The sequence below is a fragment of the Camellia sinensis genome, chromosome 3 (genome assembly GCF_055761805.1).
Source record: "Camellia sinensis isolate YWXY chromosome 3, ASM5576180v1, whole genome shotgun sequence".
NCBI classification, from domain to species: Eukaryota; Viridiplantae; Streptophyta; class Magnoliopsida; order Ericales; family Theaceae; genus Camellia; species Camellia sinensis.
Window position 1 is genome coordinate 109,037,418 of NC_138963.1, and position 16,677 is coordinate 109,054,094.

Here is a 16,677-nt window from a genome sequence, read left to right on the forward strand (position 1 = left end):
GCGAAGAGCGGCGATCGGTGACAGTGGCAGCGAGCAGCAATCGAAGCATTGATTTGAAGGTATTCTTATCTAATCTTCTTCTCTTCTCTTCTCTTCTCTTCTTTTCTTTTCTTTGATGAATCTTCTCTTCTCAACATTTTTCTGTGAGTGTGTTATGTGTTATGTGTTCTGTGTTTTTTTTTTTTTTTATTTTTTAATTTTTCAATAATTAGGGCTTTGGCTTAAATTAATCATGTAGAAATATACATCTGCTCATTTTCTTATCACTATGTTCTTCATTTGGTATATCAACATGATGCAAATGTTGGATTTATTTTCTAGTGTGGCCCAATAGCCTACATATTTTTACATGTTTTATTTTATTTGGACTCCACAATTAGATAAAGCCAATATTATATATAAAGTTCAGTAATTAGAATTTTAATATAATCACTCTTCTAAGATAAGAAGGAAACCTTGATGAATTAGGAATTCTTTTGATAGAGTTTATTTGGCCCTCTTCTCTCCTCTATATAAGGATGGGTGACTCCCCTTTCATATCATGAGTATTTTTCCATCATTTTAAGTTTTATAGTCATCATAATTAAGAGAGACAGAGAGAAGAAGGTGAGCCAAGAATTCAAGGTTCAACTATTAGGGGTATTTTTTCAACTTCTCTAATTCAATGGTTGACAAAGGTATGTTCGTTTTATTCTTGAGTTGTATTGAATTCAAGATCCTGTTAAGTTTAATTCCACATTATTATTATGGTTGCATGTATTATTAATACTTACATGTGGTATCAGAGCTTTAGTTTTGTGAATCAATACACATTGGAATAATAATATATTTATGATACTGTTATTAATAAACGGTACCTTTGTTTTATTAAAAGTATTGACTTTAAAATATTATCTCAATTTGTTTGTATTGATCAAACGTGTAATACACCTTTTTGATTTTTGTTATGCTATTAACATGCTCTCCATAACCCTTTACAATAAGCATATACATAGCCATGACTTTAAAGTTTGCATGATAATAGTCCACTTATCTCCCACATAGGTTGGTTGGTTAAATTTAAAGTTAAAACCTTGCCTTCTTATTAGAGAATTGGACAAGTTTTTTTTTTTAAAACAAGCCGCGATCAAAAATTTGGCTTAGGCCGTTACTTAGTCATTGCACAATCCAACTGATTCTGCTACCAATTTTGGCTGACTTGGTACATCAAAAATTGATTACAAATTATCGGATTAAAAGTGATTTTAGAATTCGTTGAATCATTCAGTCTATTAAATAAATATTTGATTGTATTATGTCAAAGAATTATGATTTTTTCTTGTTTGATTATGTACACTTTATTATTAATATTTATATATTTTCATGATCTAAAATTGATATCATGATATAATTTTATGACATTAACTATTAAATATTGAAGTGGTTAATTCATATTAGGTGTAATTCTTATTGACCATTATATGAGATATTCATGATTGTCATATTATATATATATATATATATATTCATGTTTGTCTAGAGTTATTATTATTATCATATTGGTAATTGCAATCACATAAAAGAAATTCTAGAAATCATTAAATACTGATTGAATTAATGATAATTAAATAACTCAAATTAATGAATAGAGAATATTGTTGGTTAGTTCTGTATTCATAGGGTTTACTAATTTAGTAGCTGCCAAAGTAGACATTAAGGTTGATAATATTCTCAATTGTAGTTATAATTAGGAGATTTAGACTAGCCCAAAGGAGAGTCACTTTCAAATAATTATAAACTGGGTAGGATAATGTAACTTAAGCAATTTTTCAACTAGTCATGTTACCTTTGGGTATTCAATGACTGACAAAGGTATGTTCGTTTTATTTTTTTTGAGTTGTGGACTGGTAAGAAACCTAGTTTTAGACACTAACATATTTGGGGTTGTCCAGCAGAGGCAAGAATCTTCAACCCATAAAAAAAAAAGTTGGACTCAAGAACAATATCTGGATATTTCATTGGTTATCCAGACAAGTCTAAAGGGTACAAATTCTATTGTACAGTATGAGGATAGTGGAAACTGGTAATGCTAGATTCCTAGAGAATGGTGAAATTAGTGGGAGTGAGAAAACACGAGTGGTGAATTTCAAGGAAATTCGGGTGGATATCCCAATATTTGACCCTTATCAAAAAATTGTTGTACCTCAGACTTTTCCACAGGCTGAGGGAAACGAACAACATAATGAAAATCCTTCGCCACCTCATGTTTCACCACTTCATGAAGATACCACCATTAAAAATATTGTAGAACTACCACAACTGGCAGTTCTGAGAAGATCTCAGATGGAAAGAAAGCCTGCCATTCCAGATGATTACATGGTGTATCTATAGGAATCTGATTTTGATATTGGGATTAACAAAGATCCAGTCTCATTTTCACAAGCCATGAATAGTGATGATTCATCTAAATAGGTCAATGCTATAAATGAAGAGTTAAAATCCATGGAACAAAATAGTGTTTGGGATCTCGTCGAATAGCCTAATAACTGCCAAAAGGTCGGATGTAAATGGGTCTTCAAGACCAAGCGTGACGCAAAAGGCAATATCGAATGATTTAAAGCCAGACTTGTTGCCAAGGGTTTTACTCAAAAAGAAGGCATAGACTATACAAAGACCTTCTCTTCAGTATCTAAGAAGGACTTGCTTAGAATCATCCTAGCATTGGTAGCTCATTATGACTTAGAGTTGCATCAAATGGATGTGAAAACTACTTTTTTAAATGGGAATTTGGATGAAGAAATTTATATCGAGCGGCCAGAAGAATTTGCAAAGAAAGGTAACGAACATTTAGCTTGCAAATTAAAGAAATCCATATATGGCCTTAAACAAGCTTCCAAGCAATGGTATTTAAGGTTTAATGATACCATTATCTCTTTCGGATTTTAGGAAAATGCAGTTGATCAGCGTATCTATCTAAAGGTTAGTGGGAGCAAGTTCATTATTTTGGTGCTATATGTAGATCACATTTTGTTAGCTACTAATGACCTTGGCTTATTGCATGAAACCAAGGAATATCTCTCCAAGAACTTTAAAATGGTCGATATGGGTGAGACAAACTATGTTATTGGCATAGAGATCTTTAGTGATCAATCTCGATGATTGCTAGGACTATCTCAAAAAGGATATATTGATCGTGTTTTTGAGAGATTCAATATGCAGTTTTGTTCAGCCGGTGATGCACCCATCACGAAGGGTGATAAATTAAATGAAAACAATGTCCAAGGAATGACTTGGAAAGAAAACAAATGAAGGACATTCCATATGCTTTGAGGCTACAAATCATGCTTTATAGTTGTGAAATTTCATCTCAGGACTTAGTGTTGTTGACTCAATTGTCAGGCCACTGAAGATATATTGTGACAATACAGTAGCAGTTTTCTTCTCTAAGAATGGAAAGTACTCTAGTGGTTCCAAACACATGGAAGTAAAGTACCTAGTCAGTAGAGAAAGAGTCCAGAAACAACAAATGTTAATTGAAAACTTAAGCACCTCTCTTATGATTGCTGATCCATTCACAAAGGGATTGCCACCAAAGACATACAAAGGGCATGTTATCAGGATGGGTCTTTTAAGCAACCCTTGATGTGTATGGTTAATCGTGAGTGCTTATTTTTATTTGACACTATTTGCGCAATAATAATTTTGTTTCTATTTTTCCTGTTTCTAAAAGTGTGTGTACACATTAATTTGAATATTGATAAACAGGGAATGTCTTAACAAGACAAATTATAGGAGCTTTTCAGGAAAATAATTATATATCCCGATAAAGGACTGGGTTGGTGAAGGTTATCAATGTTGTAGTGCATAGAAGAAAATATGACATAAATATTATATAACCGATATGATTCACATTGGTGATCTGAAGTAATCACAGTATTATAGTTTCTAATATATCTGAACTTATTGGCTATTTTTAAAAATTCGTGATCACGTGTCAAAGTTTTTAGTGTGGAATCCAATGAGTCAAAATTTTTTATAAGTTGCATATTTTTGGAAAAACTCATAATTGCATCATAATCGGCTTAATGGGCCAAGTGGGAGAATGTTGGATTTATTTTCTAGTGTAGCCCAATAGCCTACATATTTTTACATGTTTTATTTTATTTGGACTCCATAATTAGATAAAGCCAATATTATATATAAAGTTCAGTAATTAGAATTTTAATATAATCACTCTTCTAAGATAAGAAGGAAACCTTGATGGATTAGAAATTCTTCTGATAGAGTTTATTTGGCCCTCTTCTCTCCTCTATATAAGGATGGGTGACTCCCCTTTCATATCATGAGTATTTTTCCATCACTTTAAGTTTTATAGTCATTCTAATTAAGAGAGACAGAGAGAAGAAGGTGAGCTAAGAATTCAAGGTTCAACTATTAGGGGTATTTTCTCAACTTCTCTAATTCAATGGCTAACAAAGGTATGTTCGTTTTATTCTTGAGTTGTATTGAATTCAAGATCCTGTTAAGTTTAATTCCGCATTATTATTATGGTTACATGTATTATTAACACTTACAGCAAAATGTCCTGATTCTGTTACAACCAATGCTGCAACTGATTCTGTTATAGCAGCTACACCAACAACTGATTCTGTTATATCAGCTATACCAAGAAGATTCCCGAAGCCTCTACCATCTCAGCCTTATAGTGGTCATTATCACTCTGTTGTAACAACATAAAGCTTACATACAAGTTTATAAATAGGCATTGTAAATCAACATTATGATGTATCTCAGAAAAAGAAAATATAATTCAACAGGTTCTTTCATTTCTTCATGGTATCAGAGCTACTCTCTCTAACGAGTTGATTCATGGCTCCTTCCACTTCTTTATCTTCTCTCATGACTTCAACCTCACTTCCTCCAAATCTCTCATTTCTAATTTCAAACCTTTCCTCGTTTATCACCATCAAGCTTGATGGATCAAATTTTCTAATCTGGAAAACTCAAGTGCAGAGCATTCTTATTGCTACTAGTCTTCTTGGATTTGTTGATGGAACTATATCATGTCCACAAATGACGATAACAGATTCTTCTGGTTCAGAGAAGGACAATCCTGAATATTTGCAATGGAAGATTATTGATGCACACTTGCTCAGTTGCATTACTGCAACTTTGTCACCTGAAATCTATTCATCTGTTCTTCATCTTCATAGTTGTGCTGAGATCTGGACTGCTTTACATAAGCGATTCACTTCGCTTTCTCGATCACATATTCATCAGTTAAAGAACAAATTAAACAACATTTCTAAGAAATCAGACTCGATGGAGAATTATCTTTCCAAGATCAAAGCCTTGGTCAGTCAATTGGCTCTTGTTTCTTCCTTTATAGATGATGAAGATCTTGTTTTGCTTACTTTGAATGGTCTTCCTAATGAGTATGATGCCTTCAAGACTACCATTCGAGCCAGAGCAGAGTCAATTTCCATGGAAGAATTGACTGCTCTTCTTCTTTCTGAATCTGTTCATATTGAATCCAAACTTCAGACACTTTCTTCTAAACCTACTATGGCCTTCTCTGCGGTTCAAGGTTCCTTCAATTCTAATCACAGAGGACATTCTTCTACCTTCAGAGGTCACTCTTACAGAGGCAATCGAGGTCGTTCATACAAAGGTACTCCTCGAGGCGGTGGTAGATCTGGATCTAATTTCACCACTAACTCTGGTTTTTCACGAAATTTTCGTGATCAAGGAGGTTTCTCTCGCAGCAGAGGTAGATCTATAACTTGTCAGATTTGTGGAGGTTCTGGTCACTCTGCATTAGACTGGTGGTATCGGATGGATTCTCAGTATCAATCTTCATTTAGTTCTCAACATCAGCATCCTTCTGAGTCTAGCTCCAGAGCATTTGTTGCTGCTACTTCATCAGCTACTCCAACAGCAGCTACTTCTCCTCCTCAAATACCTTGGTACTTGGACTCTACTGCTACAGATCATATCACACATGATTTTCATAATCTCAGTCAATCACAGCCCTATCCAGGTTCAGATCAGATCACTATAGGTAATGGAACTACAATTCCCATTCACAACACTGGTAAGGGACTGCTTCCTACACCTCATTGTTCTTTTCGATTAAAACATGTCTTACATGCTCCTTCCATTTCTTCTAACCTTTTGTCAGTTCACAAATTTACTAAGGACAATAATTGTCTCATTACCTTTGATGATTCTAAATTCATGATTCAGGACAAAGATTCGAAGAGAACTCTTCATCAAGGGTCTAATACCAATGGCCTCTACCATTTTTACTCTCCTTCAACATCTGTGCTACCTGCTGATCCATTTGTTCATAATTCATACTTTACTACATCACATACACCTGTTTCTTCCTCCATTTGGCATAATCGATTAGGCCATCCCTCCTTTGTGAAATACAATCATCTTAAACCATTGTTGACTGTTTCCCAGAATAATGTTTCACAGAATACAATGGCAGCTTGTACTAATTGTTGCATAGCTAAAAGTCATAGACTTCCTTTTCAGTTGTCTAATACTACTGTGAATGCCCCACTCTCTCTTATCCATAGTGATGTATGGGGGCCATACTCTTCTACTTCTGGTTATAAATACTACTTACTTTTTGTGGATGACTTTAGTCGATTTACTTGGCTTTTTCCATTATCTTATAAAAGTGAAGTGTGTGATAAGTTCATAGCATTCAAGGCTTATATTGAAAAACAATTTCATACTTCATTACAAATTCTAAGAACTGATGGAGGATCTGAATATTTCACTAATAAAATGAACTCTTTCTTACGTACCCAAGTGATTATTCACCAACATTCTTGTCCTCACACTCCCTCTCAGAATGGTACTGCTGAGAGGAAACATCGGCATATCACTGAAATTGCTACTGCTCTTCTTCATCACTCATCTATACCATTACACTACTGGTTTGATACTGTTACTATTTCTACTTTTCTTATTAATAGACTTCCTTCTTCAAAGCTTGGACATAAATCTCCTTTTGAAAAGCTTTTTCACTACACTCCAGACTACTCATATTTTCGCGTGTTTGGTTGCCAGTGCTTCCCTTGGCTTAAGCCTTATCAACCTCTCAAGCTCCGTCCTAAATCTGTCTCCTGTGTTTTTTTGGGTTATCATCCGTTTGCTAAAGGTTATCGTTGTCTTGATCCACTCACAGGTCGGATCTATTTGTCTAGACATGTGGTTTTTAATGAGCATGTGTTTCCCTTTGCTCATTTGAATGCTTCTTCAGTCTCTTCACCCTTACCAACCTTACCTGCTATTCAATCTTTTTTCTGGCCGTCTTTCTCTTCTTCTGTTGTTTCTCAAACCTCTCAGACCTTATCTAGTCTCGTATCTCCTAGTTCTGTGTCTCCTCCTACTTCTTCTTTACCACCTGCTATAGTTCCTATTCAGTCCATTTCTATTGAGTTACCACATCTGCCTCCTTCTAATTCTAATCAGCATCCTATGATTACAAGATCCAAATCTGCTGCACCTCATCACTGTTTACTTGCTTCTCCTGCCACTGCTACTTTACCTGCTTCCTCCGCTCTTTCTCTACCTGCCACTGTAACTGCGTCTGATTCCTACACTCATTCTGAACCTCCTTCTTACAGCGAGGCTTTACTATCTCCTGTTTGGCATCAAGCTATGCTTGAAGAATTCTCTGCTCTTCAGCAACAACATACTTGGTCTTTAGTGTCACTTCCCCCTAACAAAACTGCTATAGGCTGTAAGTGGATTTTCAAAGTGAAAAGAAATTCTGATGGCACTATTGCACGGTATAAGGCACGCTTAGTTGCCAAAGGGTACCTACAGCGAGAGGGTATTGATTTTCATGAGACTTTCAGTCCTGTGGCTAAGCAACCCACTATTCGCATCTTACTTTGTCTTGCACTTCACCATAAGTGGGCTCTTAAACAGTTAGACATTTCCAATGCCTTTCTTCATGGTCATCTTGAAGAGGAAGTCTTCATGCTTCAGCCGCCCGGTTTTGAGGATTCTTCCTCTCCTCATCAAGTGTGTAAACTTCACAAGTCCTTATATGGATTGAAACAGGCACCCCGAGCGTGGTTTTCCACCTTTTCTCAATACTTGGTATCTCAAGGCTTTACTCATAGCAAGAATGACTCTTCTTTATTCATTCAAAGGACTGCCACCTCAGTCACTTATTTATTGGTATACGTGGATGACATCTTGATCACTGGTGATAGTTCTTCCCACATTCAATCTCTCATTACAAAGATGCACAATGTGTTCTCCATGAAAGAATTGGGTGATATTGCTTATTTTCTTGGTATTTCAGTCCACCCTACTAGCTCTGGCTATCTTCTATCTCAGTCTAAATATGCCAAAGAGATTCTTCTGAAAGCTGGTTTGTCATCTTGTAAACCCTGTCCTTCACCTATTGCTGTCAAGCCTAGTGTGCTGCCAAATGCTTCTTTACCATTTTCTGATCCAGCTCTTTATCGAAGCATTGTTGGTGCTCTCCAATATCTCATCATTACCAGACCAGACCTTTCTCTATCTGTTAACCAAGCTTGTCAACATATGCATGCCCCTACCTTGGAACATTTTGCTGCAGTCAAGAGAATTCTGAGATATGTTCAAGGGACCCTCACTCATGGCTTGGTTTTTTCCTCCAGTACTTTTGATGTTCATGGGTATTCTGATTCCAATTGGGCCGGCGATGTTCATGACAGAAAATCAACGTCTGGTTACTGTGTCTTCTTGGGTTCCAATTTGGTTTCTTGGTCTGCCAAAAAGCAGGCCACCGTGTCACGCTCATCCACTGAGGCTGAACATCGAGCTTTAGCCAATACTGCTGCTGAGTTAAGTTGGATTTCCATGCTACTTACTGAAATGGGTATTACTTCTCCTACTACCCCCATTCTCTGGTGTGATAACCTCTCTGCAATAGCTCTAGCTTCCAATCCTGTCTTCCACACACGTTCAAAGCATATCGAAATCGATTGTCATTTTGTCCGCGATAAGGTTCTAACTAAACAGTTTCAGTTGCAATATATTCCAACAATTGATCAGCTTGCTGATCTGTTTACTAAACCTTTAAGTGTCTCTCGATTTCAATATCTCAAATCCAAGCTCATGGTTCTTGATCGCCCCATCAGCTTGCCGAGGAATATTGAAGACCCTAAACTGAAGCAGAATAGCAGTTCAACTGCTTCAACTGATTCTGTTACAACCAATGCTGCAACTGATTCTGTTATAGCAGCTACACCAACAGCTGATTCTGTTATATCAGCTATACCAAGAAGATTCCCGAAGCCTCTACCATCTTAGCCTTATAGTGGTCATTATCACTCTGTTGTAACAACATAAAGCTTACATACAAGTTTATAAATAGGCATTGTAAATCAACATTATGATGTATCTCAGAAAAAGAAAATATAATTCAACAGGTTCTTTCATTTCTTCACACAAACATGTTGTTTGTATTAGATATCTATATATATATATATATATATGCGTTTTCAACATCTATAACAGATGGTCAACCTTTTGTAGGGAAGAAAAGTGTGTGCAAATACACCTAGTAATTGAGGTGGGTTTTGTTTGAAACTTATAAGACACACACATATCAATATATTTATGTATATGTAATAGAATATATAAAATGAGATAGAGACTCCAGTGAGGTCCAAGTTATGAGAGTGATTAATGTTACATATACATAACATATATAGAAAGAGAGAATGTGTGTGTGTGAGAGAGAGAGAGAGAGAGAGAGAGAGAGAGAAAGAGAGAGAGAGAGATATATGGGAATATGAAGAGAGGATTGAAACACGAATGCAAGCTAGTTGCCGAAAATTTGTGTTTGTTTTGTATCTGTTTGTGATTGGATTGCCATGGAAATAACTGGTATTGTTTTTGTTCAAAAAAAATATGTATGATTGTTCAGTATTGACTGCATCTGTTTGTGATTAGATTGCCATGGAAATAACTGGTATTGCTTTTGTTCAAAACAAATACTTTATTGTTTGTTTGTTGTTTGTTGTATATGTTTGCCCATTGCACAAAGGTGGTGGTTCAAGAAAGAAGTGCACACACACGTCTGTGGTTTTTTTTTTTTTTTTGACGAAGTGCACATATTGAATTTGGTTGAAAATTTGTAAAATTTTAAACTGCCAAACTGATTCGCTTCCATCCGCTAATAAGCCAATCTGCTCAATCCATTTCCGTCGGATTGGCAAATAGACGCGGATTGATTTTTTCCAATTTGCCAATCTAGCTGATGGATGGAGGATTGGAGGTTCTGTGGTTACAACCGATCTGCACTCACCCCTAGTGGTGATGACATAGTGTCACCGTCATATTAATTGTTTTTCAAAATAAATATCTAAAAGGGTATATATAAAAATTATGTGTTTTAAAAATACAAGATAACCCCAGGGAGTTGTAGGTTTTTGTTTGCCAAAATCAAGGGCTCTTTCTATGGAAACCTCCATGAACAATCATCGTTTTTTGATAGTTTTTTCGTTTCGCACATCTCCTGTTTCTTGCGGCAGATACAATAAAGTGCGCACAAAAAGGAATGTAGGGATCCATATGTAAACATAGTATCTATTTAAATATGCTCGAATAAAGCAATCCCTCCCCTTCTGTTATACTTATATCTTCGGTATACCTCAATACAAGATGAACACAGGAAATGATATTCAATCAAAATCGAGCTTCTTTCTATTTCGCTAAGGTTTCTGTTTTGGTTGACTCTGTAGTTGAAAGAGTAGGTGATGTTGCACCTTTATGGTTCGGCTTTTGATCTAATCCATAGAATTTTCAATTCTAACACAAGGTACTTATTAAATCGACTAAGTACATTTGATCTAATTGAATGATTTCGCCGTATCTAGGTTAATACCAATGCATGCCAGTTCATGAATAAAATGTGACCAATAAACCAACAGAACTACTTGTCGCAAATAACATCTCGACATTTTTGCAAACACCAACCCTTACTCATTAGAATGATTGATAGGTTATAAAAACAAAATTCATACTTCAGATACTTAGGCTTAGGGGTTGTTTGGGGTGTACTAAAATAAGTGCACTTTTTGTCTTTTTAGACTAAAACGTTGAGGAAAAAAATATGGATGTTTAGATTAACTTTTTGACTTTTTATGAAAAATTGTGTATTAAAAAATTGTATAAATAAGTGTGTAGGAGAAGATAGGGTATGAGGCCGTACGGAATGGCAGTGGTGACTGGCTGGTGAGTAGATGAGAAAATATTGTCTCCTTCTCCGGCTTTGATTGAATGTGTTGTTTGGCCCGTGGGGCCCACCACGGGTCCCATTTTTCTAATCGAAACCGTTCAATGTGTAGAACTCGTCGAGTACTATATACTTATACAAAATTACGTTGATTGGATATCGATAGCTATCTGATCATGTCAGTGTTTTTTGTTAACTGTTAACTATAACACTATCCATTTTTATATAAAACTGATTTGATCATATAGTTAACGATATCCAATAGACGTGATTTTTTATAGACATTTAGTACTAGACGAGTTCTACATATTCAACGGTTTAGATTATCAAAACGGGACCCATGGTGGGCCCCTACGGGCCCAACTTTACCATTCAATTTAGTGAATATTTTACTATAATTTTTTTTTTCCCTGGTCACTGACTCCACCATCACGTCAGTACCAATCTTGGGGTTTTTTTTATTTGTATTAATATTTTTATAATATTTTTTTTGGTGAATAGTGATAATTTTTTAATTTTTTAGATAACTTTTTGATTTTTTAGCTTTTTTAAGGGTCGTCAAACCAGCCCTCAGTGAGAATAAGAAGGAATAATTTAATTGAGTTCGTGGATTTACTTAGGTCTAGGTATAGACCAATAAAGGATTTTGATCTTCGAAATCCATTTGAAGGGGCAGTGCACAAGAAATCAAATCATACATAAATGATCAAACCTTCACAAGCCCTAAAAATGCTATGAGGTGTTTGGAAATAGTCATACAAATTTTTATATACTTTTCTCAAATAAATCTAGCCCTCATGTTGCATTTTTTAAAATACTTTCTAGACACTTTCTATAAATATACAGCTATTGGTTTTTGTTTTTATATTCTCACAACTAGAGAAAGAAGCGGACAAGAAGGCTACAATAAGTTAATAGTTAGCATTACGACAAGCTGGCAATATAGATCAATCCAACCATCTATTCCTATTTTTTAATTCATTTCATTAATACAATTGTTTAATTTTTTTGCTATGATACCATAGAGATGCCACTCAATTGAATGATGTGGGATAGAGAGAACTGGGGCACAAAGTGTTGGGGTGGACCTCTTGTTCATCATACCACAGCTTCTTTTTTCACTCCAACGTGCCTATATAAATATATATATATATATATATGAATAATCGTGCACCAAAACTTTCATCATATACAACACAAAAAGGTTCGTTGAAGAGAAAAAGAGAAGTGAGTGAGTGAGACTAGTCACTTGACCCAAAACATGGATCCAATTTTGAGGAGTTGAATTTCTTCTACATTCTAGAATCATGATATAAAGGTTGGGACATTGGAGATTGTCCTTTGGTGAGCTTATATACGTATGTATCTAATTTGTCGTTTTCCAATGGTCCTACAGCACTTACCCTTCTCCCCACTCCCAAGAAAAGAAAATAAAATAGGCCATACTTGTTCATTTTAATTTATCTTAATTATATTCTTATGCTGTGTTTGGTTAGAGGATTTGGAGAGAGATTTGGAAAGGAAAAGAGAAAAGGTATGTGAAACTAAGTAAAATATAGGTATGTTTTATTCACATTTCACCTACCTTTTCTATTTTCCTTTAAAATCCCTCCTCAAATCTCCTAACCAAACACAACATTAGTGTATATGTATATTTTTTGATAAATGTTATCATGAATCATTGGATTTGGGTATGCCTACCTACTGAAAGAAAGCAACAGATGGAAATAAAGATAACACAGACCTAGTGAATCAAATACCATACCAACAAAGGAGAAAGACCTACACCTACGTGAAAAAATATATATTTTTTTTATTTTTATCACAGAAAGAAATAAACCCTGGACATAATAGTAGTGAGATGCACAGAATCTTGGTGAATGGACTAATCCTGTTGGTTTGCAAAGATCAATTCAAAATTGTCAAAATATATGTAAATTAGAAGTGCCAAAAAAAAATAATGTGAATTAGAAAATTTTTACAACAGTCCAACCATAGCTTATATAAGTTAAATTAGATGTTCATTTTTTAACTTTGGCAGTTTTGTGCGATGGTAGTGGAAGTAATGATCCAAAATCATTCAGTTTTGTGATACTTTAACAAGCTTGTCCTAAAATAGTCAAATTAATTATTCATTTTTGGGTCCCAAATAATATTTTGCTTTAGGCATTTTATAGTCTCTTTATCAACTGTTAGGTACTTTTGTTTCTCTTATTTATGCTTTTTTCTGATTACTCCATATTTTACCTAGATCACCATTTTTTGTGGTTAAAAATTAGAACATCAGAGTGTGATTACGCCTAGCAAATGTACAACATAGTACCCTACCACACACATTTGGTGAAGTAATAAATAAGGTTTAAATACAATGGACAACACATGAGCACATAATGCCTATCACACAAAATACAAATTGTCCCAATGATCTATAAATTTTGAATTCTAAACTAGATTTTTAAAAAAGAAAACAAAAAATTGATAGGATGAAAATGAGAAAGGGATACTGCATCACACAATAATTAGTCAACAAATTTGATAAGGGAGCAACTCATCTATTACTTGAATTTTAATCCAAGCACAATGTAAGAAATTACATAAGATGAATTAAATGAAACCATTAAAAAGCCTATATCTTTGACTTGAAAGATGATTTGTATAAACCGAAAGTGCAAAGCGCGCTCATAATTTTTTTTTTTATAAACCAACTAGGAAAGCGCATCAGTTTAAAGGTTAATTTGAATTTAGGTAAGCTAAGAAGTCTTGTATTTAAGTTCTTGATTACTTAATTTACTAGAAGTTTGCGACTAATTATAAGTATCTATATTTATTTTACAAAGTGAATTCAAAATGTTTCCAATATATATATGTTAGTCAAATATGTGATGTTTGGACCATGATTGACTTTCCAAGAAAATACAGTCCATGTAGCTCAATCACATAGAGAACTTTGCAAAAAAAAATTAAAAAATTTGCACCAAATTCAAGCTCTAAAATACATGTTATTAAAAAATTACTAATGTGGTTGTCCCTATCTACCATTGTTTTCAAGATTTTTCTCTCTCCCTCACATGGGGTTTATGTAAATCTCACTCATAATGTCATAAAACATCACATGAAATACAGAAAGGCCAATCTATTTATATATATATAGAGAGAGAGAGATAGATTTGATGCAACATAATGGTGTACATATAATACGAAATATTGCATTTCATACCCTTAAAAAAAACCCACAAATTGACACCGGTCCCTAGTAATTCTACTACATAAAATTAAAACTAGAAACAAAGCTTAGGGAACATAGTAGTTGTCTTCACATGCCATAGAACTTGCCAACAAGAAACAGAGAGAGATAAAGAAAAAATATTCATACCCCAAATTTCAAAGTTTCTATAACTTTGGAACATTTAACATGAGATCAAAGCTTCGCCGGCCGGTCCCCAAAGTTTTTATGAACGACCAGACCTTGGAATATAAATGACGGACTCTGAAACAGGGCACGTACTCTTGCAAGAAGTGTACATGTTGATGAATCCAAATCGATCACTCAAAGTCCTAGTGACCTTTGAGCTCTTCCAAAGATTGAAACTGCCAATTGGGTTTTGTTGATCATCATGATCATGATCATGATCATCCTTTGAACACTCCATTAATGCCATGAAAAATGGATCTCTTTCCCTCCTGAAGCTCTCACTAGTGAAATTCTTCTTTCGGAGCGGGGAATTTTGATGGAAATTGGAATTGATTTTCTTGGAGGAGAAGGAAGGTGGGGTTGGAGTCCCTGCAGGGGGTAATGGGAGGAGGCTTAGTGATGGGTCTATTTTCTTGGAAAGTTGTTTCTTGGGAATTCCCGGCAATTTTTCCCAGGAAAATGGGACTCCCAAGAAAGATCGGAGGGGAGTGCTGGGACTGAATAAGGGAGAATCATGGTGGAAAAAGGAGGAGGTGGAGGAGGAGGAGGAGTTGGAGGAGAGAGAAGGGGAGGAGGAGAAGGAGGGAGTGCGGCGGGAGGAGGGCCGGAGAGGGGGTGAAAAAGGGGTGTCAGTGTTGTTTGGAGCAATTTTGGAGTGGCCATTGAAGGTTGAAGTGGAAGACATGCTGCCCCTATTCAGGAAGAACCGAGCAAAGCAGAGCAGAGCAGAACAGAGGAGAGAGTTTTTTCTTGTGTTGTGTTTGTGTTACTCTCTGTTTCTGATATGTATTGGGATACTGATATACATTGGGATATATACTTCTATTTATCTATATTTTTGTTGAGTGAAAGTAAAAAATATATTATTACCTAACAAAACGACCCCATGACATTATGACAAGGAGACCTAAAGAGTGAGTGAGAGAGAGAGAGAGAGAGAGAGAGAGAGAGATATCGATCGCAAGGGGAGGGGATGGGAAATAAAAATTAATAGTTGTGGTGGGGACCCTGTTTTATTAGGGATAAATATTTTAATATTCTGAAATATCAGATTTCATGTGATATTATATTTTTTTAGGTAAGTAATAAAATAAAATAATAAAATATGTAAGTGTACAAGGGCACATCAAAAGCAAAGAAACTAATCACTCTCCAGTATCAACCCCAACTACTCAATAGCCTAAAATCCCTACAGCAGTGACTCTTTAATCACTCTGAAGCAATGCTAGACGTGGCTCAAGAGCAGTACAAGAGGATACATATGAACTGAGAGGGTAATTTTTGGTAAAAATTGGGCTGAGTTATGTGGTGGGCTTCGCGGTCCAAAGTGCCAAGGACTTGGTGAAAAGGCCGCAAGGTTATTCCGGCCCAGGAGAGACAGGGTTACTCCGGCCGAGTAGAGGCAAGGCTATTCCGGCATAAAGAGGGACAAAGTTACTTCGGCACAGTAACTATAGAGGTACTTTGGTCCGAAAGCAAGTTGGAGTTGTGCCGGTCTTGGGGTTATACCGGTCGAAAGTCGTTGGTTCGGTCTAAAACCGTACTATGGGTGCTACATAGAAAGCCGAGATAAGAAAGGAAAGACAAAAGAACCGAACTATGAATGAGTTCGGTCCACTCGGTGGCTCAGTATAGCCAAGTTTTACTTCGGTCAAATGGTAGTTCGGCCAAAGGGAAAACCATCCCACTTGGTTTAGGCAGTGGGGGAGGGTGTAAAAGGATAAGCATTATTCTTAGGAGTATGAATCCTAGGAGGACTCTGCATGGAGAAATACAAGTCCTACTAGGATTGTGCCACGGGAAACTTATAAAAACCCACAAACATCACCTTGGAGGAGGTAATTGAACACAATCTTCCTGAGAACTTAGAGCTTTGTCTATTTGTCAAGTTTTCTGACTTAGGCATCGGAGAGGTTTCCGGCACACACCCGCCGGCTAGCTCACGTTTGTGTTTTCAGGTGACAAAGCGACGTCGTACGGAGGAGCGTGGACTTGGTCAACAGGATTATACGAGGAGAATTATTTC

At 35.7% G+C, this 16,677-nt stretch overlaps 1 protein-coding gene across 1 annotated transcript; it reads right to left on the bottom strand.

Annotated features, from left to right (window-relative positions):
• Nucleotides 1–14,428: 14,428 nt before the first annotated feature.
• LOC114320531 (uncharacterized) lies at nucleotides 14,429–15,441 on the bottom strand. Its single transcript, XM_028267598.2, has one exon. It carries the CDS (start codon nucleotides 15,334–15,336, stop codon nucleotides 14,689–14,691), a length of 648 nt encoding a protein of 215 aa, XP_028123399.2. The 5' UTR covers nucleotides 15,337–15,441; the 3' UTR covers nucleotides 14,429–14,688.
• Nucleotides 15,442–16,677: the final 1,236 nt, after the last annotated feature.

Bases quoted from the DNA above. Each gene is read 5' to 3' on its own strand.
- LOC114320531 (XM_028267598.2), bottom strand. From the start codon at position 15,336: ATGTCTTCCACTTCAACCTTCAATGGCCACTCCAAAATTGCTCCAAAC.